Source organism: Ammodytes marinus, assembly GCF_949987685.1.
Source record: "Ammodytes marinus genome assembly, chromosome: 21".
NCBI lineage: Eukaryota > Metazoa > Chordata > Actinopteri > Uranoscopiformes > Ammodytidae > Ammodytes > Ammodytes marinus.
This window is the reverse complement of record NC_137225.1, coordinates 16,147,380-16,174,676: the sequence shown is the minus strand read 5'-3', so window position 1 is coordinate 16,174,676 and position 27,297 is coordinate 16,147,380. Positions and strand designations below refer to the sequence as shown.

At 43.9% G+C, this 27,297-nt stretch overlaps 1 protein-coding gene across 1 annotated transcript; it reads right to left on the bottom strand.

Annotated features, from left to right (window-relative positions):
- Window positions 1–184: 184 nt before the first annotated feature.
- Window positions 185–14,575, bottom strand: csrnp1b (cysteine-serine-rich nuclear protein 1b). Its single transcript, XM_080049904.1, has 5 exons — window positions 14,359–14,575; window positions 7,064–7,256; window positions 4,628–4,887; window positions 3,756–4,052; window positions 185–3,421 (listed from the first exon to the last, which is right to left on the bottom strand). Exons 1-5 carry the CDS (start codon window positions 14,371–14,373, stop codon window positions 2,450–2,452), a joined length of 1,737 nt encoding a protein of 578 aa, XP_079906030.1. The 5' UTR covers window positions 14,374–14,575; the 3' UTR covers window positions 185–2,449.
- Between the last annotated feature and the right edge of the window lie 12,722 nt (window positions 14,576–27,297).

The window sequence follows — 27,297 nt, the reverse complement described above, 5'->3', positions numbered from 1 at the left end:
TTCAGTTAGGAAGGTAGGATGACATAAAATATGCATAAGGTGAATCAAAGTAAGCAAATGTGCGGGAATACTTTGCTTTCGCCGTCCTATGAATCAATGTGAGCCTAATTTATTATTTAGCATAAAGCTTCCTTTAATAAATCAACGTGTGACAAACAACAAAGTCAATCATTTAGAAAACGTTTTTTTTTATTGTTATTATTTGGAGGGACAGGTTGTCAAAATGGCTTAGATGAAAGAAACTGTTTGTTTGAACAGCAGGTTAAAGTGTGAATATGTAAAAAATAAAGCAGCTTTGTTTGCTCTGCAGGACCATTCAAGCAGAAATATGTACAACACAAAAGGCAAAAAGTAAGACACGTTCTTTGAAAAAAAAAAAAAAAAAGCGTTACTGTAATACATTGATAAACACTCACTGTTGCCATTTCTTCATGAGAATTGATGTTCTATACAAGAGAAACAAACGTTTGCTTTCAAAAATCAATGCCCTCTTCATGGCATTAGAACATATCGGATGGATTTCAAAGAAATCAAAAAGGCAAAAAGCGAATAATACATTTCCAATGCACACTCTGCACTTTTTAAAGTATACAATTAATCAGAACAAGTTTTTAACAAAAGGGACCTGCATGCATTATTTCTAAAGGGTCCAGAAAGGCTGTTGAAACAGCTGTAGAAAGGGTATATACATCAACTCTCTAGTGTCCTCAACTGTTCACACAGGCGACAGTAGAATCACCTTTGAAAGATCTTGTTCTAATATTAATGAGGCAACTCTTCAATTTTCAGGGTTTTTGTGCACGATAAAAAGTGTATAATATATGCAGTTTTTATCCACAAAATACCCTTTACATGTTTATTTATAACATTATGCAACCCAAGTCATAGACTTCCAAACAATTCAAAATACAATCAAATTGATCGTTGCAATTTACTTAGTTTTAGTGGCATTTTAAGATATCAAACCATGAGACTGCCTATGAAAAATACTTTAGAATGCTAGAGAGCAATCACCTTTATAAGTATACATTTCTCTATAATTCATATATTACAAAGGTTGTCCCAGATTGAAAATTACTCATTTCTAATTTCTTAATAAAATATTAAATTTGTCAGTGATTAGAATTCTTTAGTCAACCTACACAAATTTGTTACAAAATATTAGTGTATTTTTTCTATGGTTAAATTATAGGCAGCGATACAATATACCCATCATTTTGTTTCAGTGATTAGGGAGATTCCACAGTTTTCAGTCCCAAAGCTTAAATGGAAGCGCTGTGCACACGCCATCGGCAGGCATGGCTCCCCTGATAAGCAGGCACATCCAGTAAACTTCACGACACCCCATTTTATTGCCAAAATGTCTTAAATTAAATAACTGATGAAATGATGAGATAATAAGTTACAAAAAAAGTTAAAAAGTATAAGAGAATAGATATTAAATACTTTCCGATGGACTTGTGGTCCCATTTACCATAGCAATGACTAAACGTGATATGGAGAAAGAAAGAAAAAAAGAAGGAAGATTGCACTTTCAGGTGAAATTATTAAACCACAGTGCTTCTTGAGTGAAAGTAAGCTTTATCTGAAATAAATAAAATAAGATCATAAAGGAAATAATTTAAAACAAGAGTAATAAAGACAATACGGCTACAGCTTTAAAATGGTATGAGCATTTTTTTTTCTAGATACCCCGCTCATAAATAAGAAACTCCATAATTTAGCGTTGAACTGTTGAATCGACCCCATACAACCAAAACAATGCCTATTCATACATAACTATTTTCACAGATAAAGTGCTGATCAAGGAGCTTTTAGAGGGATTTTTTTTGTACCATATAAGACCTTTGGGAGAGATCTTGAGGAGAAAGAGTCCACTAGCTTCAGGATTCAACACAGGGAGGGGGGGGGGACCCTACCTACTCAAGTCATCTGGAGGCGAGCCCAAAGGGAGCACATGAACAGGACTGTGTTGGGTTTCATATGAAAGGCCATCACAGCAATGGTCACCATACATTGCCTCCAAAAGCTAGAAAGCTAGAAAAAAATATCCCTGAGGTGCACATTCAGCTGTGTTGAGATTCCCAACCTGACCCTGGTTAAGGTCGATTCCCGTTTAGCATATGGTTGGTGATCTTGGTTTGGTTAAAATAGCTTTCTTAGGAATTGAGGGCCATCAATGGTTTCCACAGGCCTGGGTCAAATTGATCTCTATTTTTGTAATCTTTTTCACTTTTAACACTAGCTGCCATCTCACACAGCAATAATCCCAAACTGCTTTGCTAACGTTTTGAAGGCAAGTCTGGAACATTTATTAGGCAAGAGGGGAAAATCACAGCTTCCTCCAAAAATCACGTTGACATTGACTTCCGTATGTGCATTGTTCAGTCCCCTCCCAAGCCCCTGTTGTCTTCTTCTTTTCTTGCACTGTTCACACAATTTCACTTTGTCAAACTTTCACAGACTCCATCACGGACAGTTTCATGGCTTCCTCCAACAGCTGATTGTCTGTAAATGTGGCGGGGGGTTCTGGAACGGATTCAGAAAGGCCTATCAGTGACTCCAGGAGGCAGGTCCCCGGGTCGCTCGCCGCCGCGGGGAGGCTCGGGTAACTAGGCAACTGAAACTGGAAAAAGTTGTCCATGTGTTCGTACTCCTTGAGGGAGTTGTAGAGCGAGCTGGGCCCCAGGCAGGGGAAACCGTCAAAGAACTCCAGGTCTGACTCCGAGGAGAGGCTCAGGTCCATGTTGTAGCTGGCCGAGCGGTCCACTGTGGGGGACGGCGTGCGTGGCACACCGCCGCTGCCGTGGAAAAGTCCGTTCCCTTGGTTGGCGTTCTCGTCCATAAGCTCCGAGATGCCGTTCGCTCGATTGTCTGTGTGATCGCCCAACAGCGCGGCGTCTATATTGTCATTCTCGTCGGCAAAGTCCACCATGCTAAAGCTGCCGAAAGCCTCCGTAGATGCCTGATACTGTTGTTGCTGCTGTTGTTGATCCGTGCAGCACATTTCCCTACGCTGCCCGCCGTCCCTGCTGCTTCTCGAGCAGTTCTCCGCGTCGCTGAAACAGAGGATGCGGCTCAGGCCTTTCTCGTCCACGTCCAGCTGGGTTTGATGCTGGCACTGGCCCTCTCCCCCTTCAGAGTACTCGCTCTGACCCGAGGAGTCTGAGTCCGTCATGTCGCTGCTGCAGCTGTTCTCTGCCAGCAGCTCGGAGCTGAAGGGGAAGGAGGGCACCGCCGGTAACCTGCTGGTGTTCTCCTCCTCGGTGCCAGACTGCTCCTCCAGCCTCTTGTCCAGCTCCAGCTTCATGATGGTGTGGATGTAATGAGTCTGCACCCGCGTGGAGTTGAACTCGATGCGACCCTCCGTGTTCCCACAGCCGTCCTTGGTACAGCCACACGGGAAAGAGGAATGATCCATCTGTGGGGGCACGAGGAAGTTGTTAGATAAATTGGGATATACAGATAAGAAGAGTCCAAATGATATTGTGACTTGGAGCTAGGGCTGTGCAATTCATTTAATTTGAATGTGTTTATGTCAGGTCAAGCCTTAAAGTCAGGTCATGTATTCATTTTACAGTTGAACTATATTCAAATTCAAGGGAATAAATCCATTGTTTAAAAGAAAGCTATTCCAAATAATTTCAGAAAATGTTACCTAATGAACGATGTTTTCAAAGTCAAAGGAATTATCGTGGTAAATGATCATTTTTGGAGCCCTTTATTGTCAAACCAGTTTTCTCAGCACTTCTTACCTGACACTTGATTCCAGCCAGGCTGCAGCTGCACGTCTCGGGCTCGCAGAAGCCCTGGCAGTCGCAGCCGCAGTTCTCCCTGGAGATCCTCAGGTCGTGCAGCTGCCTCTTCTCGTCCTTGTCGATCTTCTTTACACCCGATTCTTTGAGCAGCGCGTAGCGACGTTTGGGCGGGTACGGCGTGAGGAAGGAGCCCTCGTCCAGGTTGGCCCCGCTCATGTCTATGTCTTGCTCAGGGATGTCCTCCACCGTCAGCCGATCGGCCTCCTCGTTCTCTTGGGTTCCGTTCTTGGTCAGCTGGAGAGGAGAAAAAAAGAGATCCAATGTTTATTTGTTGCATCAAATTTGTGTGTAGAATTTGTCATACCTGCATCCCTTTTTCTTTTTCCAGCTCTTTTTTGTTTATCTAATCTTAATTTTATTTGAATTTGAATTTGTATTATTATTATTATTATTATTATTATTATTATTATTATTATTATTATTATTTATGTACTTGTACTTCATGTATTTTTTTTCTTTTCCTTGTCAGTTTATTGGTTGTTATTTCTTTAATTGAAAAGGTGGATTCTAATTTATCTTAACGATGAACTGTAAATTTGGAAGTAGTTCAATTGTTATTGCAGCGTAATCTTGGACAAAAATAAAGTATGAGTATAACATTTAAAAAAAAAAGATTTATGTGTTCCGAATTTGGGGATTATTTATTTATATATATATATATATATATATATATATATATATATATATATATATATATATATATATATATATATATATATATATATATATATATATATATATATATATATATATATATATATATATATATTTACAAATGATCCACAACACTTTAGGGCAACTTCACTCACCTTCAGTTTGAGAGCCTCCAGCTTCTCCTCCCTGAGCCTGTTGAGGAGTTTTTCCCGGCGTAGGATCCGTTGCTCCACGGCGAACTCTGCGAGCGTATAGGTGCGCAGGACGCAGTGGCGCTGCATCATGCCCAGAGTGCAGCCTCCTCGACTGGGCACACTGGTGAAGCCCTGGCACCGCGGGAAGAAGAACACCGACACCTGGTCAAAGGTCACGTTTCCCCGTCGCGCTCTCTTGGATTTCTTAAGGATGGACGTCGCTGTTGATGGAGAAAGAGTAGATTTAGAACACGTCTTGTCCATGGATGGTATATAAAAGGTCTTGTCCAAGAAAGGAAATGACAGAAGTGTATTCAATGGGCCACTAGATGGCATAATATCCCACAGCTCGGAAGTCTTGAGATTGTGTGCAAACCCTGCTGACCCAGCCTGTAAAAGGACACCCCTCTGATTCATTACCCTAGTCCTCAAACCAAGCCTCATCATGTACCCAATTAAAAGACACTGCACAACAGGAGTCCAGCAACACTCTTACATCCTGTAAAGGGAAACCTCAACTACTCAGAATCCATTCAGCCTTGTTTCTTGCCCTACTATGCAACAAAAACCACCCTGCCCAGGAATTTCCCCTTTGGTGGCCAACACAGCGGAGGAAGCGAGAGTGCCAGGAACACAAACTGGCGGGTAAAAAATGCTTGGGGCTTCCGGAAGAAGTGGAGGACGGAAGTGATGTTCTCAGGTCAAGAATAAAGGAGACTGACCCAACCTAGTCTCCCCCTGCTAGATGACAAAATCCTCCACAAACCGGTCCCAGTTACTGCCCGGATTTAAAGGCCTCTTTCTGATAGACACGTACAGGACCTTGACCGAGCAGCCATCTTTCTATACCCAGACAAATACAATAAAACCATATGGGGAATCAAAGTGGAACCACATGTGGGAACGAGGGCCAGCAAATATTCAGGCTTTATTATAAATTCCACTTCCTCTGCCCAGGAATATTCAACATGACTTTTGAGCTTATAGTTTAAAAGACAAGCAACATTTTCCTCTGCTTAAAGCCGCCAGAGCCAATGTTTGTACGTGTGAAACAGAACATGTTACATATACTCCTACATGTGTTGTGCATTGCCTTCATTGTGTGGCGGCGGGGGGAATTCCTTGTAGATTCCCGTTTATTTTCCTCAGCCTTCATGGGACACGCCCCTAACAACTACCCGGGAAAAGTCACAGAAGTCAAACGAGGGGAGAATCTGTGCGCTCTGTGTCATAATCGAAGCCCAGAGGAAGAAAAGCAACGCTTCACCCCAATGCAGGTACAGACAATAGCCTCACTATGTCGTCTTATCCGCCGCTCGGGGTAATAGAGATGAAACTAAGTGCTCGTTTCAGCTTTGCATCAATCAAATCCAGTCAGGCTTATGACACCTGAAGGAGACAAATGACACCTTCTCCCGCTCCCTCTAAATGGGATAGCTTTGGCCGGACGTTCACCCCCCCTTTTTTAGTTCACAATGGCAGGCAACTTTCGGGGCCAACACAAACACCGGATTTATAATGGTCTGCACAATCTGCTCTTCTGGATGGGCCTTCTTTTCTTGACTGCCCCCCCCCCCCCCCCTTCACCCAGTCTCTTTCAGCACCTGTGCTGGGTGCATGCCCGGGCTTCAGACAAGGCTCTGTGTGTTCCCAGGCCTTGGCAACCTGCCACCGCTTCTCTCCCTGGCTCCATGCCCCACCATCCTGGAAACCTCACAACTGATTGCCCTTCTCCTCCTACAATCCCCTCTTTAGCCAAATGAGCAGTCCCGTCCCCCCTAAAGGGCCAGCAGACGCACACAGGTCCAGACAGAAAAACACCCTGGAGCTGCTCGACCCACAAAAAAAAAATTGTAGCTCCGTCTCTAGTCTGCAAAGGACTCTGGGAAGAAGGTGGATAGACGGGGCGAGCCAAGGTGAGCAAGCCCCGCTGCATAATGCGATTAGCCATTTTGCAGCTTTGGGGCAAGAAATCAAAAAGGGGGGGGGGGGTATTCATTGCAGAAGTCTGAACATTTTTTTCTTTGAAGTGTGTTTCATGGGCTGCCAGCTGCCTAAATTCCTTAACTCTTGCTTTTTTTTAAAGATATTTTTTGGCATTTTTCATGCTTTATTCACAGTGTGAACACACAGAGGTGAAATGGGGCAGAGAGGGGAGTGACATGCAGAGAACGACCCAGGCGGGAATCGAACCCAGGTCTGCTGCTGGGCACAGCCTGGGGGGGGGACGCCCTACCTACTGAGCTAAGGGCGCCCCCAACTCTCGCTAATTTTTATGGGTTTGTTATCAGAGCCTCGGCAGAGCAGTTAAAGACTAAGGCGAGAGACGGCATTGAAATGCATCTACCGTCGGCCCGGTTCTATGATTTATTGGCACAGGAAAAAGAGTACACTCACTGTTGAAATGTTTCAGCGGGGAGCTGGGGTTGCTGGGAGTGGAGTCCAGGGTGTCGGAGAAGCAGCTCTCCCCCTCAGAGTCCCAGCCCGAGCAGGCAGAGGAGAGGGAGGAGGGAGAGGAGTAGCACGGGTCCTCATCCACCTCCTCAAACTTCCTCTTGAGTAGCCCACTCATGGCGCTAGTGTGAGCCATCTGGGGAAAAGAGCAGACGGAAGGGTTATTAGCAAATTAGTCCCACATTATTCGGCTCATGACTGTACAGTATTTGGTCATATAACACAACCAGAACCAATAAATAAACAGGATCTGTATGTTGTATGGAGGCTATTATAAACACAAAGGCTTTTTAGAGTGTTATTGGTAAAAGCGGGTCCTGTGCACAGCCATGTGAGGCCGTGTGCATCTCTATCTCGTGCTGCACTCAGCTGAGAGTGGAAATGAGCCACGGTATACAGGAAGCAATCAATCAGGGCCTATTCGCTTAAGTCAACAATTATTGGACCCTTCACCCTCTTCCAAATCCCATCAGCTCAGCAAATTCATTGATTAGCAAGAAGGACCCGGCAACAGAGGTGACCAAATCATCTCGCTACGGGTGTTTAATTTCTACCATTCCCTGCAGGCTGCCTTCTACATCAAAATATGCGGGGGGCCCAAGGCTGGGGCAATTTGCCACTTGTTCCGTTTAATGTGTTCACATTGCATGATGGTTAAAATGTGTACAGGTATGCGTAGTGGAGATGTTTTGTCATGCAACACTTGCATGTGTTCTTTCAGAGCTACCGGGAGAGAGAGCGAGCGAGCGAGCGAGCGAGCGAGCGAGAGAGAGAGAGAGAGAGAGAGAGAGAGAGAGAGAGAGAGAGAGAGAGAGAGAGAGAGAGAGACACAGGGCTGCGATAAAAACAATCAATCCTTTGAGAGAGAGAGACGGACAGGCAGACTAAAGACAGAGACAGGAAAAAAAATACATAATCTCCAGTTCACGAGGAGAGGGAATGCTATTTACCCTCTAATCTTCAAAACATTGGCCAATATCTGTGAAGCCTCCTCTACGTGCCGGCTTTATTGATATCTTTAAATCTTATTTGAGTCAGTAAATAACAGTCTCACAGCTCAACCCGTCGTCTCCGCTTGTTCCGGGAGAAAAAGAGAACAAAAACCCCCACCGACATGAAAAATGAACAAGTGGGCTGAGAAGGAAGGTTTACTGCCTGCTGTGTTTAATGGCTATGGGACCCTAAACGCGTCACGTAGCTCTGACAAACAGCAGACAATATTCTTCACAACTTCTGGGAAGTGCAAGGCTGCGACGGCGGCACTGCCAAACAAGCTCCCGGGGTCACCATCGCAGTCCTGGGGGCCGCCGAGCTCCTGCTCACTGTTAGACAAGGAGTGGAGTGGAGGAAGGAAGTGAGGGGAGAAGGAAAGACATGACTGGGCTCAACTCCAGCACAGACACTCCCTACCACAATGTGCAGTGGGAAAGGAGGCTTTCACTTTGGACCCCGATAAAGAGATCATTTCACATCAAAACTGTTCACCGTTTTTTAGGAACTGCAGCCAGATCACTTGCAGCTGCGGCAGCTCAAGCATGGTATGGGTGCACTAATTTTTTTTGCTGTGTTTGTGTAAATATTTGCTTGGCAATACCTATAATTTTGCCAGAAGAAAAAAAATATTTATAAAAAGGCGCCCTCGAAGATAATTTTTTTCCCCACTTTCTGTCTGTTTTTGGCTTCATATAGCTTTTTAGGATTTTAAAGTGAAATGTATATCCCGACCAACCAGACAGCAGACTGGACATGGCTAAGACTCACAGACACCAAGCTGTCCTGCCAACGGGCTAATTTGTCAGCAGTATTCCTTAGAGGACAGCTAAATGTGTCAAAGGCAGGATATACGTCATGCCCAGAGATCCTCCAATTGCTTTAACAGAACTTTAACTCCTTGTAGTACCTGCATGCCTGGTTTGTCTTATCAGCGTGTTATGCAGGTGGCAGGTATGCAAGGAGGGGGTCATTTACAGCATGCAACAGGGAGCAATTATGTAAATGCAATCCTCCCTTTTGACAAGGATAAAAGACAAGTCAGAGTCAAGGGCAAGAGGCTAACACCTTTATATAGGCAGTGGGGGGCAGCTCTGCAGCTGTATACAGTGTTATTGTTATTGCTGCAGTCAGATATTGTTGTCCTCAGTGCACATATGATGAATGAATCACCTTGCGATAGGTCAAGCTCTCTCTCTCTCTCTATCTCTCCCTCTCTCTCTCTGCAACAGACAATACAAAAGGGCATCTTTTACGCTGTGATCACCTCAGGGCTTGAGCGTGTTTTGCATTAACCAAACCGATGAGAAAAGCAGCTGCTTATTTCCCAGCCATTACATACCAGGGCAGGGAGAAAAAAAATCTCCAAATGCCTTTCACAGTCACAGGATTGGCCTTGAGACCATTTAGAAACACCGGGGCGCAGCATTTGCGGCTTATGTGTTCACTTATCGGACAACAAGTGCGCTCTCAGAGCCACACCACAGCGGACATAACATATCTGGTTTGAGAAAAGAGGAGCACACATGGGTTCACCTTCTACCCCCCCCCCCCTCTCTTCTTCTTCCCTGTGAAAAAAATGAAAACAAAGCTGTAAGGCATCCTCGAGGGAGCGCATAGCGCCAGCTAAGCAAAGTCTTTTTAATTAAAAGCTGCAGTGAGGCAGAAGGGGGAGGCGAGGGAGAGGAGGGGTTGGGGGACGGCAGTGGTGTCAGAACTGGGTCATTGTCTCTTGACTGCAGTCTACCTGACACATTGATTTGTTAATCCTGTTCAACGGGCAGAAACAATGGCGAGAGGTTAATCCCGGCAAGGGGACGGCTTGTAGTCAATCTGGAGTTTCTCAACCTCTGCATCCACAGAACAAGGCCCAGAGAGCAGGGAGAGCGGATGGAACAAGGGACTTGGGGGGTTAAAAGAAAAAGACAACAATCATGCAATGACTCATTTGACTCAAAAGGGTGGAGGGAGAAGAAGAAAAAGAACAAAGATAAAAGAGAAGAATGCAAAGCCCTGTCTCCTGAAGAAAGCAGTACCTGTGAGTGTCTGCTCTAAATGGAGAATGGATGTGATCGGACAGCCGAGCCGGAGAGGGAGCACAGCATGTTTTCAACGCACACTAAATTATGCATCCCTGTCATTCCATCAAGTGCTCACAGGCGAGCCAGATAAAGGACGAATCCGCCGAGGTGGCTCCCCAGCCAGTTGTCACAGACTTTGGGAAAGATAAATCTCTCTGCGAGGAGATTTGTCAGCAGAAGCGCAACACAGCTCAAGTCAGATGCATAACTATGTCAGTCGAATGAGATTATCTCTAAACATGCAACTAGAGCCTGTTAATATAGACTTTAGGATCCCAAGTCATTCCTATTTTATCTGCCTCAGAAAGCCAATCAGGTTCACTTCTTATGGAGGATTTTCTAAACAATTCGAGAAGAGGAGAACATTAAAAATATCAAAAAGTGTAACCCTCATTAGTAACAATTAACAGCAAATAAGCTTTAAAAAAGGCAGCAAATAGTAAAAGAAAAATAGATTTTACAGTAGAACAATCCATACCTTCCCTTCAAAAGTTTTCCAATTCTATAGATGGGATGACAAAAGGTAAGAAAGCAACAATGACTGAGTGGAATTGGTATGTCCAGCAAAATCAAAAACATTAAAAGCCTAAAAGAGATAAAAAAAAAAAAGTTTGCATGCTTATATGTGGAGACATCCCTCATGCAGCAGCCTGTTAAGAATGCCCTCATCTGCCCTGCTGCAGCCTCTGCAGGACAAGTCGACAGTTGACTTTGGCCCCTGTGCACGGCCTGTCCAGCCCTCTGCAGCTGATAACAGTGTGGGTGGGTGGGAGCGACAGATCTTAGCCAGCGCGCTAAACTTAGCCAGCAGAGAGAATTTACATAGCACGCTGACAAGCAGACTGTGCAGGGTCTGACTGACTGACTGACTGACTCAATGACTGACTCAATGACTGCTCATAAAATGTGATAATGATAAGCCTGGGAGTCTTCCTGCGTGTGTGGAAGCGTGTCTAGGCAGGCTGCACCCCCCCCCCCCCCACCACCACCCACACACACCTCCAGGCTTCACGGTATCGCGCCGCTCACTTCCAGCTCTGTCACAGAGAAGACGGGAGGTAATTGATCATAGGCCATCAAGGTTGACGGTGAGGCTAGATTCCTACACAGCTGCACAAAAGAATATAGAGGGGAAACATACTGGCTCATTTACTTCAACTCAGCTGTTCCACTAAAGAAGAAGCACTCCACCTGCTGGAACAATGCAGGGAGAGCTCCTGTTTTCTCCTTGCTCTCTTTCTCTCTCTCTCTCCCTCTCTCTCTATGAGCCTGTTGTTCTCACACTGGAGCCCAGAGCTTGGCTGTGACTGTGCCACAGAAACATTCTGTTCCCCTGGCCTCGACTGACTTGCCTGGCCATTCCAAAAAGGAGAGGTAGTGGGAAGGAGGGAGGAATTGTAACCGAACAAATAAATAATGTCATGTCTCCAGGCCGCAGGAATTCTATTCTGGCAGCGCTAGTCTTTTTGCTGTAATAGTGGAGGAGAAGAACACAAAGCTCTATCTAACCCAGATGTGTTTTTTTAATACTGCTAACCACTGGAAACTCCTACTCCCGCAAGGCACAGTCCAAGTGAGCTACCTTTCCTATATAGCCACACCTGACAAGGGTATTAGCTTGCACGTGGACCTCACATGCCCTCAGCTGTCATTAATCTGTTGTGCAGGCCAAACTTAAATGGCCAGCTGCTGCCTGCAGGAAGACAGGCTGTGTATGTACTGTTACTGATTTGGGTTAGTTTACTCAAAATTGTAAACCAAACAGAGAGAATAAATTGGGGATTTTAAGTCCAGAAATTCCTAGGGAAAGGATCACAATGCGAGAACGAAAGACAAAAGAAATAAGGCAGCTATGAAGGTTTTGCATGGATCAGAAACTGTGCAGTGTTGAGCCCACAGAGCATAGTTGAGAAACTCTCGTAAAAACAAATTCCATTGCATAAGCGTCCACTATAGCAGCAAACATGCATGCAGCTTTGGTTGTGTGTGTGTGTGTGTGTGTGTGTGTGTGTGTGTGTGTGTGTGTGTGTGTGTGTGTAGGAAGGGAGGAGGTGGTTGTGGGTTCAGGGGGTCGTGCTCCAGTCTGGGACACTTGCAGTATGGAATGCTGGGAGAGGACAAAAGCAGATGGGAGCTCTCTCTCTCTCTCTCTCTCTCTGCTTTGTGGGAGACTGTCAGCAGACTCTCTCCCCCCCCCCCCCCCCTCCTCCGCCTGCCCCCACCTCTCCCCGTCTCCAGGCACAAAAGCGTGGGGGCCATCCTGTGTGACCAAAATGAAGCCGGCACAGACAACCTTGTCTGAACTCGGCAGCACTGCCGCTGCTGCCTCTTCTCGCAGCTGGGAGGGAGGACGGATACTTAAAGTGTGTGTGAGCTTCCTGAGCTTGTGAAACATATACTGCAGTAGTGCACAGGAAGTGGCCATCCAGATTATCTCTGCCGTTGTCTTGACATCTGCAGGCACCACAAGGTTAGGCTTAGTGAAGCAAGGAGGACCATATGATGGAGAAGATGAGAGGGAGACAGGAAGCATGCATGGAGGGTAGCCTACTGATTGTGGTCGGTGAAATTCCTCCAAATACCGCACACAGCTTTTTCTACATTTGTGTCATTTGAGTAACATTGTTAAAAAGGCAACACACTGTTTATCTGTTGTTGTTATCCATGTGTAAATTGTGAGCCAAAGTGGAAAAATGATATGAGGTGATAATGAACGAGTGCACATTCCTGGGGAAAGCATAGCACGTGAAATGCACAGCACAGTATTCCCTCCTCTGTAAACAAAGGATCATTCAGCTCTCTCTCTCTCTAGCCTTATTCCAGAAAAAACATGATTCCAAAACTGATCCGGATGAGGTCGCGCTAGAGACGATTCAGTAATACAGTCTCTCTCTCTTTATCAAAGACAGACCCCTGACAGTCTGGCTTTGTCAAGAGAGCCTCGGACTGTCTGTGTGTCATTTCTAGAAACATGTATCAAGAACAGCTTCTGGTGAGAACATAATCACGCTCTTCTTGCACAAAGACACAAAGAGATAAACCCCAATCGGAAACGACATTAACGGAAACATTTATGCGTCACAATTACTGGTTATGTCAGGAGGGGAAACGTCCCTATGTGCTAGAACCGATTCAAACAATGAAAACGCTCAACATTCCGCTTATAGCCTACACACCTGGACTCTCATATGCAATAGGTTAAAAAAAATTATAGACTAATAAAAAAAATCAAGTAGCCTATCAATCAAAAAATAATAATTTGTCCGACCATGAAAAGTCGACACTGTTCTCTGTACTGTCTCTCCCCCGCTGACCCGATCATTCCTCATGATTAATGCTAATTCTAATGACAGCAGCCCTGTCAGCTGAGTGTAGTGCCTTCAGGAGTCGCATGAGTTACAAGAGGCGCAACAGCACCGCCGCTGAGGTGAACGAGAACCACCACCACCACCACCACTAGGCTACTACTACCATGGGCTCAATACACAAAGCCTACCCCATCCACAGTTCACATTGAAATGAATCCACAACCGGGAAGAAAAACACACACACAAACACACACAGCCTGTATAGTGTCAAGTCTAACACTTCCGATGGGAGCTTTTAAGTTCAGAAGACTAAAAATATGTTATGATCATCAGCGATGGATGAGTGAATGGAGCAAATTGTTGGACTCTCGTCTATATCAGCAAATGACATAGCCTAGGTTTTTATTCGCTCACACTTATCAGATTGGGATCACCTGTGCGTAAACTATTAAAACATGAATAAGCCAGTCAAGCCGGTTCAAAGTCACACTCCAGTTAAGCAGCCAACCAACCGTGTCAGTCAGTAATGTTGGCTACAATTAAACGCGTCAAGTTTAAACGAACACCACTAAAAAAAAGGTAAAGTGTGTGTTAAGAGAAATCCAGCCCCCGCGACACGCCACAAAGAAGATCCATGAGTAACAGCCCGTCCACACACAAACACACGCACGCACGCGCGCGCACACACACACACGCGCGCACACACACACACACACACACACACAGTGTCTTTAAATGACTCAAGAGATAAGGGAACATTCAAACTATTTAGCTTCCCTGATTTAAAAACACATAAGATTACAGTGTTCAATAACCCCCACCTTCTCCCCAACAGCGTCCACCCCCCCTTTCTACTTACCACCAATGTGTGCATCCGATCACCATTAGTGACAAAGTAGCGTTGGATAACAGCCGATGGAGTGGTAAATCCGAAATGGCAAGGATAAAATACGCCGCTTATTCCCGCATAGAGGCTACACAGCACCCGGTGCTATTGTCTCCTCTCTCGCTCACTATGTGTGTGTGTGAGTGAGTCTCTCTCTCTCTGCCGTACGGGGGCTCCGTACCAGCTGAAGCGCTTCCCTTGTCTGTAGCAGACTGCCGAGAAGCGCAGCCTTTTTCGTCAGCGGAAAACTCCCTCCTGGCGTCTGGTCTGACGCAGGCGGTGACACAGGGAGGCTGCCCACGCCGCTTCCTGCCTGTCGTCCTCCTGTGTGTGATTGTGCCCCTAGCCTACTACACTAGACCTGCATGAGACACTACTGCACACATGTAAGGACTTTAAAGAGCCTCTGGTGGGGAGTTTGTGAAAATATTACTATAACTATTTTATAGTGACTAAGATAGATAGATAGACAGACAGACAGACAGACAGACAGACAGACAGACAGACAGACAGACAGACAGACAGACAGACAGACAGACAGACAGACAGACAGACAGACAGATAGATAGATAGATAGATAGATAGATAGATAGATAGATAGATAGATAGATAGATAGATAGATAGATAGATAGATAGATAGATAGATAGATAGATAGATGACAATGAATATAAAGCCTACATAATTTTGCCTTAGAAAATACTTTAAGTGGCTACAAGGAACTTTCACTTGTTGTCGGCCTATATGAGTAACATTAAATGTTTGTGAAACTGATAATCTGATAATCATTATGATAACCACAGGAACAATTAGACCGTTTCATAAACATTTAAAAGTTACTCATATGAGGTTTTAACTATAAACTATGTATAGGTACTCAGTACCCTAAATGTAGTACTATAGTATTATTATACATTTAAAAACAAGTTGGTTTATCTGGAAAAAATAAAAAAAACTATAAGCTTAAAACGAGGCTGATAGTTTTGGAGATAAGGAGTTTTAATAGGTCAACTAGGTACAACATAATGTACTGTATATTGCCATCTGATGTTGTTCTTCACATGAAAAATATAAAAAATAAAATGTTGGGAACTTCCACCATCCACTCAGTGAAGAGAAGTATCACTGCCAGACAGATAACATCATCTCTAATAGTGACGTGGGAGGTGCTGGAACTGTGTGCTGCTGTGGCTTATTTCCAGTTAAAGGAAAACTCTGTGTGAAATTATGACTCACTTTCTTTTCTGTGGAGCAGAAGAAGTGAAGTAGAGATTCAAGGGAAACAACTGCTTTTTACTATAACAGGCGATCGAGAGAAAAAAATGACATTGAGAAGTGTTTCTGTGGCTTATCACACCGACTCATACAGTCATACAGCTGAGTCAGCTTGGAGGCTGATTCTTTTATTTTTAGACTCTTTAAAGGAAAAGTTTTGACTTTTTTTTAGGAAGTAGGCTGTACGCTTACGTGCTTTGTTGACTTAGATGAGAAAATCGACACAACTTTATTACCTGTCTTTAAAATATAGGCCTAAGGCAATACAGTTATCAGCCTGTTAGCTTAGTTTAGCAGAAATAATGGCAACAGCTAGCAGCACCTCTGAATCACACTAATTGATATACAGTATAATATCTTGTTTGTTTAATTGTTCCTGAAACAAAGAGTAAAACTGACAATTGTGGAGTCTCCATTAAGCCACTGTTAAAATGATAACACTGATTTAAATTTGACAATTTACCGCTAACAAAAACAAATACATGAATCAATCCTGACAACAAAGAGGGGGGCTGAGCCTCCAAATTCACACTTCCTTGTAAGTTTCAGTACGTCATTTAGAACTACTAAAAGATAAAATGTTGTGTTTGAGTTTCTTTCTTGAAATACTGAAGCTCTTTCTCATACGTTCATTATTTGTGTTCATTAGAAGTGGTTGACTTTCATCTTTAAAAAACGGATACTTTAAATGAAATGGAAAATGTTATCAAACAGCTGGCTCAATTAGTGCGAAGAAAACCCCAAATACTCCAAATAAAAGATATGACAGACTTTCTTTCTTTTACTCATGACCTCAGCGTTTTCCCAAGCCCTATCTGAATCTGAAGTTTCACGTTGGATTACCAATTTCACGTCGGCGTTGTGTTTGACAGTCCACTGTGTCATAATGGCCAACTCACTCAACCTATGACACTTTTCTACAGAAGCAGCTAGTGAGCCATGTCACACTCCCTCCCTCCCCCTCCCTCTCAGGTATTTACAAGTCCTGCGAGCTGGCTGAGACGCTGCTTTCATTCTCAGCTGGACCTGACCAGCGAGGCAAACTGTTCTGCCAATGTCAATACAGGTGCTTGAGATATTTGGGGAGAGGTCTCCTGAATCTGTGTACATAGGGCTATGCTAATTGTCTCCTGCTAATAGAGGGCCCTTTTCTCACAAGCATGTTGAGCCCGGGGGCCTCATTTAGGGGCATCGCCCTCTGCGGCAAAACAAGCACATCAGGCTGAATGACATGCAGGAATAGACCCACAGTGTTTATTTTTTCCATGTTTTGAAGCAATACATAATGAAATCATGCGATACAATATGCAAGTGTGTATATACTTCAGTGAGTGATTTTGAAGGTAATAGTTTGGCTACTAGTTTCAGTCAAACATACATTAGCATTTAAAGAAAAGAGCAAGCGGCTTTGTGATAATGGGTGTGTAACGTGTTAGATAACAGGGATTACGGCCGGCCACGCAACTTGTTTGTGAACCCGAAAGGAGGCATTTCAATTAAAGCCGTAGTTAAAATGTGAGAAAAGCTGCTGGTTAAATGTTCTACTCAAGAACAACTAAGTGAGCAAATATAACATATTACAGGTTTTGACATTAGCATGTCAGCGGCCCTATTAAAGTCAGACACACACTGACGAGTAGCCTAATATGGTGAGCTAATTTAGTGACAACAGAGGGGGAAATAAATCACAAAAAGTAGGCTAATGTTTTTCTTCCATTATTGAAAACCACAACATTTCCTCATAGTAGTGATATCAAAGTTAATACTATATCCAATTCATCACTGGAGACCGGGTATGAAAGTAACATGGGTAGAGTTGTAACACCACCAATTCAACCAATCAGGGATCAGAAATGAGCCACATGACAGTTTCAGTCTCCTCAGACTTCCTTTACGATCACTCATGGAAATCCAGTTGTTAGCGCCATTTCTCTTGGAGTTATGAGAGAAATACCAATTCTGAGATAAGAAAGTAACTTTTTTTCTATTACTTTTACCGTTGTAGATAAAGTTCTATGAGTTGTATCAGGTAAAACTATAGTTTCTCTAGTAACGAATAGTGTATCTCCCTCTTGCTAAAGTCAAAGCACGATGCTTATACAGCTAGCTAAACATGGATAACAGTGTCGGGGTAGGTTATCAACTTACGTTTATCCATTGGAATCAATGCACATAGAGACAATTAATTTACTAGCGAGAGGAGACACACACACTCACTCACTCACAAACACATACACTCACACACATACACTCACTCACTCACTCACTCACTCACTCACAAACACACACACACACACACACACACACACACACACACACAATCTACCCCGGTAGTGGGGTAGGTTGTAATAACGGTAAAATTGTATTTGTCATAATCTCACAAATTCCGTGATATAGTTGAGGAAATTTAAATGGTTGCCACTTGTAGTAGACACATATGGGTACTTTGCCTAAAAGATCCAGAACTGTAGCTTTAAAAAAAATTGTAGTATAAGTGCTGAGGAAAAAAGTGTTACTTTCATACCCGGTCTCCCCTACCGTCAAAGCCGAATTACACTTTGATTAAGGTGAGGAGGGAAGGGGCAATTTAAAGTGTTACTGACGCCTTTGCATTGGTGGTATTGGAACAGGGGAAAATGGAGGAAGTGGAAGAAGAATTAGAGCGTTCTGAAAAGAGATTACAGGAGCGGGGGGGGGGGGAGTAAAAGAAGAAACATTAAAGATGTTTTTTTCTAATGCATTGTGAAAGACTGGACACTTAACAGACAATCACTTTGCTTTAAGTCAGGGCAAGGTGATAAAAGGAAAAGGTTTAGTGAATAAATAAGTAACCAAGTGAATAAACATTTAATGGAGCTATCTGCATATGGAATCTTTGTTGTCGTCTCTGATTAGAAAGCATGTGCACGGTTGAATGATAATGCTGGCTCTGGTTTTGTTTTTGTTTACATCCGTCAAAGGTGTGTCATACTGGGCCAGGGTGTGTGTGTGACGTGGTAATGCTCCAGCATTATGAACCCACGGAGTCAGTGTGTCCAGACAGACTTCTCCTAATTAGCCTCCCTGTCGCCCTGAAACTCCTTAAGACACAACAATGGAGCGACCCACAGTCACATGAGCGGCAGCCGTGGTCGCAGCTATTACTGAGGAATTCTGCTCTCCTCTCTCACATTGACACACAAACACACACAGACACAGACACACGCACAAACACCTAATAATCACCAACATTAACAATTAGCCCTCTGTCTGACAAGTCCCCGAGAGCCATGGAGAAATGTTTTCCTCTCTGTGGTTTTGGTTGGTTGAGTGTAACGCCGAATTATAGTAGCGGCATTGGCAAACATCAGATCACTGACACAGGTTCTACAATGTTGTTTTGATGGACAGAGATTACTGTTGACGGGCCAAACCTGGGTAGTGAGAGGACATTGTGTTGTGAATTCCTGCCTTGGGTTTCTGGCTTTTAATGAAGTGTCCTTCATGAGGTCCTCCTGAGATAAACAGGAAATGTCTTGGCGCTGGAACTTTTTTTTTATGTTGCCCCTTTGAAGTCCCCTGTCAGGCCCATCAATTCCCTTTTTTGATAAACAAGGAAAAGTTCCAGGGAACAGTGCGACTCACACACATGTTTACCCTTCTCTTCTAAGAAAAAGAGCTGCATATGTGTGTGTGTGTGTGTGTGTGTGTGTGTGTGTGTGTGTGTGTGTGTGTGTGTGTGTGTGTGTGTGTGTGTGTGTGTGTGTGTGTGTGTGTGTGTGTGTGGACCGGGGGGATGGTAGCCCTAGTGCCAAAGCCACTGAATCAGGCCTGAATACATTAAGGCCACTCTCTTTAAAAGTGTGCCAGAGAGTTCATGGTGGAAGACGCCCCTCCAAGAGCACAATAATGGGCTTCAATGCGTTCCATCTGCGGAGGGAGAAAGGCCTGCGACTGCACGTGCTGTGTGGAGTGGCCCTCAACAATGTACCAATTTATGGCCATTAGTGGCATCATAAAACTGCTCCTATAGGTGAAAATACTGAAAGGAAAGGACTGTGGTGTGGAATGCCAAAAGCCATCAATAAATAGACTGATTTAAAGCTATAGTGCATAACTTCAGTTGCCCGCATGAGTAATTCTGAGTAATAATTACAACAACACTTATGGCGCATCTACTGTACATGAGGTGCGCCTTCTGTGATCGCACATGGATTTTATACTTTCTGCTGTACGTCCAGGTTTTTTCTTAGAGGTAAAATCAACAACTGAAACATTGTGTGGTCTCTTCTTGGGATTTGTCTGAGCTCCTGCACGAATGTCGGGGACACCAGACACCAGTTTGAAAAAGCTGCCATACTGAGAAATACAGAGAGTTTGTGGAGCTGATAGGCTTTATCAAGTTCGGGTCAACTCTTTTTTTAGTGATGGCTTGAATGGAATCGACATTGTTTCATATGAAAAAGTTACGCACTAATGACTTGTCAGCTGTGATTTAGAAAGCTTGGAAAATAGCCAAAGAGGAAATCTCACATGAATAAAAACACATCCACGTCGATAGAAGTGTCCCCCGGAGGACCAGATGAGACAGTCTGATGCTGTTGTTGTTGCTGTTGTTGTTTTTGTTGTTGTGTTAGTGGTGGTCAGGCTGGGGCAGACGGACGACAACGGAGCTCAAGGGAGGGGGGGGGGGGAGCTGATTGATGGCTCCAGCTGTCCCCGGAGGTAGAGAGGAACACAGGCAGACATCTGGTCACCTGTAGCCCCAGACATGACTGTGATAGAGGCACATGGCATTGTGTTTCACTGCAGAGAGAGGGCAACCGGTGCAATGCAGAGATCAGGCCACCGTTCACCACCAGCTAAGAAAACAAGAGGCGGCGGAGTGAGCTATGAGAATGGGTGGTGGGTGGGGGTGGGATGAGACTTGAGGGATAAAAGAGCACTTGAGGAAAATAGATTTAGGCAAGTAAAGCGGCTATAAGGTCTAATTTATTGGATTTCGAGCAGAAAAAGCTAATCAACCTTTAAGTGTTTTCGCTAATAAAGATTACTTTAAAAAAACATGAGTAGAAAACACTCCTAATCACCTGCGGTCTACTAAATCATCCTCTGCTCGCGAGTAAGATTAGTGGGAAATGACTGCATTGGGAATAACTCGTTGTTTTGACACACAAGTTACATGAGAAAGAGAGAGAGAGAATGAAGGGGGAGAAGAAGAGATGAGCTCACTCAAGGAACAGGGATTAATCCACAAGCAAGAGGGAAAGAAAGAAGAAAAAAATAAAAACCACCCTCCCCCTCTCGCAGGCGGGCGGGCCAATCAGCACGCAGAGGAGCTGGTTTACTTGGAGACCAAAGAATCTGTGTGTGTAGTGATATGACATCATCAGCTGCCCATTAAAGGAGAGGTCACTTTTTCTCCACCTTCGAGGATGAGTGAGGCAATGTGACGCAGTTTTCCAAGAATGTTTGAGAACCAGAGATCTATATTTCAAACATCTACCTTTAATGTTTTTTTTTTTAGCAATTTAATGTTTTAACCTCATATAGATAGTTCACAATAAAAGGACTGTTGTTGAAGTCTATTGTCATTGTTACCTTCCAGGAGTGTCTGAGCCTGGTTGAATAGACATCAGTTTCACTTGTTCCGCTCTGAGACAGGCACGATTCATAATTCAGCAACACGCCTCCGCTGGTTTCCTTTGTCGCCTCAACACCCGAGACAAGAAATGTTGAGTTTTTCAATGCTTCCATTCATTCACTAACAAACAAGCACTATGTTTGGCCTGCCCCCGCTGCGTACAGTATGTGTGTGTTTATATTTGCTCTTGCACTGGTTCTGTTTGCTACGTGTCTTTGGCTCCAGGGGAAAGAAAAAGCTGCCAGTTTGTGTTTTGTTAACTTGGCAACGTCATGAGGGCTGTCAGGACTAATGCATTCTGGACTGTCTCTCCCAGGACGTTTGTTCGATGTTTTATTCATTGTTGTGATGTGCAATAGATTTCAACCCCGACATAACATTATTGATTACCTAATAGACTATCAAAAGATTGGCCTCACTCAAGGCATCAAGAGTTTAGAGTGCTTTTTAGTTTTTTAAGATAATTAGATTTTGTTAAAAAACTGTTTGTTTCACCTTAGACTAATCGCTAGTTTTTACCTTAATTAACTTATTAATGTTTATAACATATAACAATTTAAGAAAAATAACTCTAAAGCCTTACAAACAATTTGAAGTCTAAAGAGGTCATAGTCACAATCACATAACGAAGACTAATGCTGAAACGACCATTTGTTCAGTTGATACAGTAAGTCAATTGACATGCCCAAAATTGTCTGCATTCATCTTCTTAAATGTAAATATTTGCTCTCTTTCATTATTTCTATGGTGATAAAATGAATAAGTTTGGGTTTTGGACTGTAGACAAACCAAACCATTGACAGAGAATGTTAACCTGAAATGAAATCTATTTTAAATGGAACTCGAACGTTTTCTGACATTTTATCGACCAAGTGATTAATTGCTTAATCAAGATTTTTGAATTAATCAATAATAATAATGATCGTTATTTGCGTTCATAAAGAATGTGCAGGTAATTTGCACAACTAAGAAGCAAAAAAGATGGAAACATAGTTGCTATTCATAAATTACAGACACTACACTAATGTAAATCTTTATTTTAAACACATTTTGGGACAAGAGTTACTGTATATATGTATATACATGTTTTAAATCCAGACAATCCTCCAGTTTCTAAACCCTGACATGAGACAGATAGCACCAGCACCTAGAATATTAATAGGCTGAATCTATTATTGTTTTGCACTGTGAAGCGGTGAACAGGTTAAGAGATATGCCAAACAGCACCCCTCTCACTGCACAGCAATGCAGTGCTCGGGAAGCCGTCATACCAAACCGAAAGTGAAAAAAAGAGGTGTGCAAATCTGGGGCTGAAAAGGTTAATGATGAGTGACATGGGTATTAGTGAAGGGGGGGGGGGGGGGGAGGGTGCATGGAGCGCACTTGCTCGTCCGATCACATCAGTCACCAATACATAGGCCTGTTATTGACGCTTCTGAGCTAAACCTCACTTCCACACCGGACCAGTTAATTGGCCCTTTACCTCTGTGACTTCATCACAAAGATGCTGTGATCATTGCAGACTCCTGAGCTGCCATCACACTCTCCTCAATTGCTGTGAAACTGCAGTCAGTGCTCAGGCCGCCCCAGTGGTGTTGTCGGGGATACATGTCCTCCAGGATTTACAGCTCTCGGTGGCTCCCCCGTATCGCCCCAGAAATCGATACATGGCAACTTGTGCTTTATGGCCACATAACAGTTCTAAAAAGATAAAGAGCAGGATTGCACACATACACAGAGATGTAAGCCGGGGTTGGAGTGCCAGACAACATATGCGAAACCCCTTCATTTACTTATTTTTTTTCTTTTTGCTGCAGCACTTCCTCATTGTTGTGTTTACATGCAGCACACGTGCTTTCAAAGAAAAGGCAAAAGGCTCCAGAGGCACAGGAAGCCCACTGCTGCAGAAGTGACTGATAACACTCAAGTCACACACCCGGTATGATTGAACATGTGCACGTATAGCAGCAGAAAGTGTTGCACAATAGTATAAAATGGTAAAAGTCTAGCCCTCAGCTAAAGTTTTTGTGAAATGTACAGCCACTGCAGCGTTAAGCAAGCAAGTTATTGGTTTATCTGACCAGTGATAATTTGCTTGGGCTTGCTCTAACACCTTCACTGTGTTTCTGTGTTACTTATCAGCGTCATATCAAGTTATATACTTTACAGACACCGATTGTCTTTTGCACTTTTACAGAGGGTGAGAATCTGACCAAAATGTGATGGAAATTCCTCGTCACGTCACACGCTCACTGACACAAGGAGGAGGAAACCACACGCTGCCATGTTTCCCGTCACACACAGAGCACTTCCTCCTTTTTTACTTGTTCACATTGTCCGTGAGAAAATTTCAAAGCGTAACAGTATATCATGGCGTAAAAATAGGTGACTGACTGCTGGGCCCATGTGAACTGTCCAGCAATAGCAGCAGTATTCAGAAGAAATATGTGTGAGTTGAGTGTCAACAGGTCACTCAGGATATGACTATACTGTGACAAATAACATTATGCATTATGACCCTAACTCAGCAAACAAAGCAGAGTTGCTCATCATTTTTGGTTTTGTGCACACTCCGTTGTAAAAGAAAAACAGAAAAAGGATGAAAGTAGCTCCTGTTTCTTTAGACTATTTGTTATCCAAAATAAGAGTGGTGTCTGGTTGGGTAAATGCTAAAGACCCTTTATATCTGGTCTGTTTAACCCACACACAAACCTCACAAAGTCCCTGCTCCTTGCAGAGACGTACTTATACGTTATAAGCAAATAATCCTTGTAAAATCACAACTCTTCACTTTTTTTTAACATGTCAGCTTTTGAACGGAATAAACAAAAGCTTTGAAAATTAAGGAGTTTTGGAGGCACTGTTAGATTTCTTTAGCTTTGGGACTGAGCCATGCTAGCTGTCTCTTCATGTTTCCAGCCATTAGGATGAGTGAAGCTAACAGGCTTCAGAAGTAATCATTTGAACATATTCTGGTTATGTAAACACATGATCTGAACCACGTGTGCGGCCCACGTCATTAAATGATTTTGCACCGTAGTTAGTCGACTAAATCTCAGCTTTCGGGCTCCACAGTGGTTGGTTGTCGTCAAACAAAATCAACCCCATCACTTCTAATGAGTGGCATTTCTTCACTTGGGGGGTATATGGAGGACAATGCTGGTAATGGGGTGAACGGCAGGGAGGCAGGTGGGTGGGTGGGTGGGTGGGGTGCTGAGATAGTGAAGTCGCTGAGGCTCAGAGAAACAGCATCCCAGCATGCCGCTGTTACCACGGCTACAGTCACATGCGGCCAACTGCAGGTGCCATGGCCGAAAACAGCGAGGCCCAATTAGAGAACCCTGGGAGAGGGGAGATAATGCAATCCAGCCTGCGCACTGACGTGGGTTAACTAAACAAGTCGCCAGTCGTTTAGCGTTAACAAAAAAAGACGAGCGGGTGGATGTCAGGGCAAGAAAAGTGGCCACAGACCCCCGGACAGTCGTTCAGATTTATTGACTGATTTAAAGACTTGAGAAGTCTATTGGACTTAATACAATGGTGTTTATAAGAATTTAACATTCAATCTTCATCTCCTTAAATTGCTTGTTACCACATTTCCCCACTCTCTTCCAACAAATTGTTATTTTGCCCCTGCACTCTCTTTCTGTCTCTCACTTACTCTGACAAACACACACTCATACACACTTCCACCCAATTCACAGCTACACACACACAAGCACACTAGAGCTTCAACCTCGGGGGGCTACAGCCTTCCGAATGCGAGAAAGGGAACAAGTAGTAGTGTTTTACCGAAGCAGTACTGTCCACACACATCCGTTCCCACAATGGCCCCATTGAGGGTGGGCCCAGGTTAAAGCCTATTTAAAAGGCTTGTTTAACACAGGGAAGAGGGGCCACATACCCGAACCGCAGGGGAAGGGGAGGGTTTGGGGGAGGGAGAGCTGATTCACAGCGGGCGCCTCAACCCTCCAACCGGCTTTTTTTCTTCAAAGCCAAACCTGTGCCGTGTTGACAATTCACTTATATCTTTTTTCTCTCCTTCGCTGCACTTCTGCTTTTCTCCTGTTTGCTTTTTGAAAAATAGTTTTTCACGCCAGTGGTGTATATATATATATGTGTGTGTGTGTGTGTGTGTGTGTGTGTGTGTGTGTGTGTGTGTGTGTGTGTGTGTGTGTTTGTGTGCACGCTCACATGCAAGGGTACATGTTGACGTGCCATGGTTTGAGTTGAACAGAGGACAGGGGCCCAGCAGAAAAAGGGAGAAGGTGGGGGGAGGAGAGAAGGGTGGGAGAAGTTGTAAAAAGTAGAAGGGTTTTGGGGAGGGAGAAGCAGTATGGATGGGCAGAGAGAGAGAGAGAGAGAGAGAGAGAGAGAAGGAAAAGGGAGAGTAAAGGACAGGGAAGAAAAAATTCCCCCCTCCTCTCCTCTCCTCTTCCCGCCTTTCTCTCTCTCTCTCCTCCTCAATGTGAAGGACAAGCCTGGCGGGGCTGCGGTCTGGCCCAGCATTGTGTACGGCGCCTCACGGTGTCTCACACAGGAACCCCCATTAATCACTGGAGCAGGTCTCTCACTCCTGGACACAAAGACCCCACACACACACACACACACACACACACACAGACTCCGCTGCATACACTTTGCACATGCAAACACACAAACACAATGAACGCTGGGGATATATTTGCTTGTGCACATGAGGGGATAGAGCTAAAGAAGAGAAGGAGAGGGGAGGGAAGGGAGATTCCTAAAGCGCTTCCACAGAAGTACACGTAATTATTTCTTAAAATGTTTTGGCAGCGCTCCGCAGAGACCACTGAGAAAGGAATGCCAAATAGTTTGGAGTCGCACCAAAGAGAGCAATCTTGAATGGGTTTAGCATTTTAGTAATGGAGTGACTACAACACAGTCCTGGTATTTAAGGCATTAAAGTGCCCCGATCTTGCGATGTCAAGAGAGCTTATTTCATATTCTCCCTTATGGTGCAAAGAAACAGTATCCGATTGAATTAGGCGTACGAGCAAATAGATGAAGATGACTCTGGTGACTTGAGAAATTAGATATGAGTGCAAAGACGTGCAGGAGATACACATATTGTCCCACATGTCAAGCAGGAAATGTTTTCCAGGTCATTTGGTGGAGAAATCCCTGCAGCAATTCTATTTCCATCGGCCGCCTCGAGCGCGGGTCCATGTGTGCACAGTCCGTCTATAGTAGGAGCCGAGGAAAGGACACCACTGAGGTCATCCCCCTATATTAAGACTACAGGCTCCTCTTACCCCCCAACATGCACTGCAAAAAAATTATTATGTATCAGCCTTAACAAGTCATCGACTCCCACACGCAGTTTTAAAATGTATAATTTTTGAAACCATGTCATTGATTGAGGGGATTTTACTTCCAAAATGTGCATGAAAGTAAACAATTTAATCACTTATTTCATTTTTTTAATAATGAAAAAAAAAAGATTGATTAAAAACAAATCGCACCATCATCAACAAGTCTGCACATTCTTTTCTCAATTATCCAACATGTTTTTTCGTCTGCAGAAATGGTCCTTCTCAGCCCCCAAAAATGTGTGGCATGCTGTGTGTGTATTCAAATACCTGTGCATCTGCAAAGTGAAGAAGCAAATAGAGAAATTGGATTGATTAATGGCACAATCTGCAGGTGGAGGAGCAGTAAAATGTGGAGTTGTCTGGCATACGAAAAGAGACAATCATCTGTGTGTGTGTGTGTGTGTGTGTGTGTGTGTGTGTGTGTGTGTGTGTGTGTGTGTGTGTGTGTGTGTGTGTGTGTTAGTCCTCCCTCTACTCTGCCTTTCAGACATCCCCCCACTCTCATACCTAATCCCGGGCCCAGCCACTATAATTTACTGCCCCGTCGGTAACTAGCCATCGACATGGAGGAGATGAGGAAGAGAGAGGGAAAGGCAGGAGGCAGAGGCTGAGGGTCAATGGCTATATCGAGCACATAAACCCCCATGTAATGAGCAATATTTGTGTACCAGGAGGA